The sequence below is a fragment of the Wolffia australiana genome, chromosome 1 (genome assembly GCF_029677425.1).
Source record: "Wolffia australiana isolate 7733 chromosome 1, ASM2967742v1".
In the NCBI taxonomy this organism is placed as follows: Eukaryota; Viridiplantae; Streptophyta; class Magnoliopsida; order Alismatales; family Araceae; genus Wolffia; species Wolffia australiana.
This window is the reverse complement of record NC_135835.1, coordinates 5,951,415-5,955,782: the sequence shown is the minus strand read 5'-3', so window position 1 is coordinate 5,955,782 and position 4,368 is coordinate 5,951,415. Positions and strand designations below refer to the sequence as shown.

General features: G+C 41.0%; 1 protein-coding gene across 1 annotated transcript; it reads right to left on the bottom strand.

Annotated features, from left to right (window-relative positions):
• Positions 1-380: 380 nt before the first annotated feature.
• Positions 381-3,889, bottom strand: LOC144703458 (transcription factor BIM2-like). The gene is made up of 8 exons (XM_078575624.1): positions 3,743-3,889; positions 3,566-3,663; positions 3,283-3,379; positions 2,872-2,941; positions 2,708-2,803; positions 1,362-1,750; positions 1,019-1,139; positions 381-709 (listed from the first exon to the last, which is right to left on the bottom strand). The coding sequence occupies exons 2-8, from the start codon at positions 3,657-3,659 to the stop codon at positions 542-544; spliced, it is 1,035 nt and encodes a 344-aa protein (XP_078431750.1). The 5' UTR covers positions 3,660-3,663; positions 3,743-3,889; the 3' UTR covers positions 381-541.
• Between the last annotated feature and the right edge of the window lie 479 nt (positions 3,890-4,368).

Here is a 4,368-nt window from a genome sequence, read left to right as displayed (position 1 = left end):
GTGTACACAGGATTGAATGTTCAAATCTATGTTAGAAAATTAAAGCCAATGAGTAGGATCTTGATAGGGCCCTAGTTGTGTCAAGGCGCATTTTAATTATTTGACCCATTACTGCATCTGTCGTTTTAGCTTTCAGGAGTAAGGTGATCATTTTCCCTCCTAGGATAACTTTCCCTCAAAATAAATGTAGCTCTCCCTTGGGATATGCTAATCAAAGTTATGTTTGTCCTCCCACTGCCTATCCAGCTGGCTTCCATCCCGGCCTCCTCTCCATCGACAACCTTTACATCAGTATCTGTCTTCCTCTGCATTCACGGCGACAATCTTACCGACGTCCTCTCTCCATTTAGAACTCTTGAAAGTTAGGAAGATCATAAGAATGAAACAAGGATAAAACACTAGATCAGGCAAAGTATAATTTGAAAAAGGAAAAAGGGAAGGAGAGGAGATAATCAAGGTCTATTCTATAGTGTGAACTACATGACAGAGAAAAATGGGACAAAGGGAAGAAATTGAAACAAAAAAATGGGTATGCCCATGACTACTGGAAAGAAAGAGAATGGTCATTTGAGGAAAGAGGAAAAAACGAGGGAGAAAGTGGTTCATTCCACCCAGAGTCTGATTTAAGTCTCTGCCCCCTTCCGAACCCAGGATCCTCTTTCTGAGCACTGGAAGTTGAGTGATGGGCAGTCCCTTGACCTTCCATCTCCTACAAGACACCTCTTATCAGCGTTTTGATCCACAGCTTCCCAGAGATTGTAAGATATAAAATAAAAATTTCATAAACAAAGTTGAAAGTCTTCTATTATTTTTAGTTTTTCTTGCAGCTGCTCTTATGGTCTTCGAGAGCAAACATGAGCAGCAGTTAATCCCATGGGAGGTCACCCATCAAAGAGTGTTCCCTTGCGAGTGTGCTTTTTTTCTGTTTCTTCCCTACATGATCCACTTTTTTCAGATCTACTATTTTGAAACAAAGAAAGTAGAAAAATTATTTAAAAAACGAAGAAGGTAAGATTACCTCAGGGATGGAGCCTGACCATGCAACCAGTTGACGTGCAAGATTTATCTGAACAGAGAGGCTGGCCTGTGAAAGATCAACGCCCATGTCCGTCAGGGCTTTTTCAAAAGCGGCAAAGAGCCTGCACACACCAGTTATCCAATGAGAAAGAAAACACAAATTTGAGTAAAAATTATTTTTCTCATCACATTAAATTTAACTCTCTTCCATTTTGGATTTACAAAGATAGTAATCGAAAAGGAAACTGATTTCCTAAGAAGATAATCAAAGAATTTTCACATGTGGATGGAAGTCCGTTTGACTGGAACTCATCCGATAATTTGACCTGACAACAGATGCATACCTGTCATTATAGGTACACGTCAAGCTGATCGTGCCCTCAGTGATGACCAAGTCCCCTTCCCCATTAGATATACTGTGGTCAACGCAGCTCTCCATGTTGCACTTTCTCTGCGCAAGAACAGCTTGAGGTTCCTCCACATCATTCCTGGGGTTTTGCTTAGGTTGACCCAGCTCCTTATGAAAAACCGTTGGAGGATATTGCGGTACAACAGCCGGATCAAACACTTTTCTACACAGAGGAAAGGGAAGATCTTCAATGGAAGAAACATCTTGGGAGCTTGAGATTGTCAACGGGGCATGAGGAATGATCCCCTCAGAGGGTAGTGTAAATCTGGTAGCCGTCAGGTCGTTTCTCCTTTGAGAAGCATCTCCTGGCCCTTGGTTATTCTTCTGGTTAAAAACGAGAAAAAAAATACAGGGTAACTTTACAAGTATTTCCCTTCATTAACAATAGGATCATGAATTTTATCTGTTAGGATCTCTAACAAACATCAGGCGTATTTCTATCATTAGCAAGTAGGATTGTTTCTCGTGATATAGAGGTCGCCGTGCTATTAGGAGGCGGGTAAGAAGATACAGGCGCATATTGGGAAATGTCGCTGAAAATGTATTCTGTAAGCTATCCATATTCTTGTTCCTATTGTAGTATTTTTCTATATCTTCATCGACAGGGAGCTTCATCAAGGACTCTATTGTGTTCTTAGTGGCATTCAGGTAAGATCCTCTGCGAGAGGATAAGGTAGACAACAGGGCCTTAATGTGTTTCTTCTGATAGATGCAAAAAATGAAAGCAGAGATGATTTTATCATTTGATTGCAAAAAATGTAAGTCCAGCTAGATGACTGATGCAGGACCATTTGAATGCTTGGAATACTTAAAATCACCGGAACAGTTAGGATGACAGAAAATCCATATCAGAGTAGATGTAATCTTCAACAAAGGGATTTCGAATGGGGTGAGTACGGTTTTATATAGGAACCTAAGTTGACCCATTGTTGGGTTGCCCCAGTAAGTGCATGTCATTCATTACGTCTAGAGAGTGTATATAATGTCGTATGGGAGAAATTATGGGGAGCAGATAGAAAATTGTTGGGCGATCCTTTCTTTGGCTCGCGTGCATAGATTCAGGCAGTGTGCATTGGTTTGGAGTTGCCATTTTGCATAGTTAAAACTCTACAGGTTTCTTCTCCATTATGAAGGGTAAATGGGTCATTTAAGATTATCCTCAAATCAGCCATGGCATTAGCTTCTGACAGTGATGTGGAAATTATTAGCGGAAGAGAGCCACATGAAATACGGTATATGATGAAGGAAATGGAAACTCTTAGAAGAGGGCTATTACATTACCCATGGCATGAGCTTCTCACTGTTAAGGCTATTTGCCGAGTAATTCTGTTCATACTTGAGCAATTTTTCCTGCAGAATCTGGATATACTCTATTACCTGGAATGGAAAAGAACCTAATTAAAGTTCGTGGTGAATAAAGTAATCGTAATGAACTTGGAAGAAACCTTCAGAAGAAAAGACGCTTTATCTATTTTCTGATCGCTATCTGGTATAAGGTCTCTCAGTATCCGAAACCTGCAGAAGGAAAAAGAAACTTGCGGCTGTATTAAATTTATAGATCCACTTCGAACGGATCTTTTTTTCAATTTGTGTTTGAATGTTCAAGTAGGGAAATCTTTGAATAATAATTGTAAAATCGGAAACCATCCAAGTCAAAAACCATTTGTCGATGTTAGAAATTTGTTAACATGCGGAAGCTGAATTATCATATAACCCCTTAGAACTCTGCAGTTTTATGCAATAGTTGAAACATGAAATTAAAGGGCAAAAAAAAATCATCACTCAGCATAAGAATGCAAAGCAACGAGAAATATAAAATGAAAGCAGAAATTGATCGAAATATTCCGGATTCTCACCTCTCATTTATCCTGCTCCTCCGGCGCTGCTCAGTAGCCGAATGTTTAGATCGAGGAGAGAAGGGTTTTTGGTCACAGTTCATCTTCACCGCCACATCTGCAATTCAATCGTACGATATACAAACTCGATTAAAAGGCTTAGAACTCCGAAGCAAAAAGATAAAAAGACGTCAAGTTTCCATTTTCTTGAGACTAGAAAACCATCATCAATGAACAGACAAATATCAAAGAATCAAAATCCCGTTTGGGCGTCCTAATCACCAGAAAAACAAAAAGACCAAACCTTTGCTGGAGGAACCCTCCTTCGAGTAGTCATCATCGTCATCGTTATCATCGTCCATGAAAGAGCGGAACGACCTCGAGCCCATTTCCATCATTGAACTGATAGCATGTGATGAACAAGTACTTCACAGAATCACAGCAGAAGAGATAGAAAAAGATCAGCAGAGAAGGAAGGTACTTGTGATGAACAAGTACGGTGCTACTCCTGATGTTTCTGATGATTCTGGGATTGCGGGCACTTGTCAAAGAGTGTTGGCGCTGCGATATCGGATATTGGAAATTCGGAGTGTCAGATGCCGATATTGAATATCGGTAGGGATGTGGGGATTGCAGTGGGTATTGAATATCATATACGAGAACGGATATCGCCACCCTCTGGAGGGTGGTGGCTGTCCATATCGGATTGCAGTTGCCCCATTTCCGGATATCGGATTCTGACCTCTCTCTCTCTCTCTCTCTCTCTCTCTCTCTCTCTCTCTCCCACTATCCCTCTCTCCCCTCGCCCACTATCCCTATCTCTCGCGCTATTCCCCTTCTCTCTCTCTCTCTCTCTCTCTCCCTCTCCCACTATCCCTCTCTCTCGCTAGTCCCCTTCTATCTTCTCTTCCCTTCTATCTCTCTCTCTCTCTCTCTTACATTCTTTCTTCTTTCTCCCCTTCTATCTCTCTCTCTCTCTCTCTCTCTCTCTCTTACATTCTTTCTTCTTTCTCCCCTTCTATCTATCTCTTCTCTTCCTTTCTCTACCTCTCTCTTACATTCTCTCTTCTTCCTCCCCTTCTATCTCTCTCTCTTGCATGCTCTCTT

Bases quoted from the DNA above. Each gene is read 5' to 3' on its own strand.
- LOC144703458 (XM_078575624.1), bottom strand. From the start codon at position 3,659: ATGATGGAAATGGGCTCGAGGTCGTTCCGCTCTTTCATGGACGATGAT. The intron at 2,942-3,282 runs GTGAGAATCCGG...TTCCTTCTGCAG, and splicing joins AGGAGCAGGATAAATGAGAG to GTTTCGGATACTGAGAGACC. The intron at 1,751-2,707 runs GTAATGTAATAG...GTTTTTAACCAG, and splicing joins GTGAGAAGCTCATGCCATGG to AAGAATAACCAAGGGCCAGG.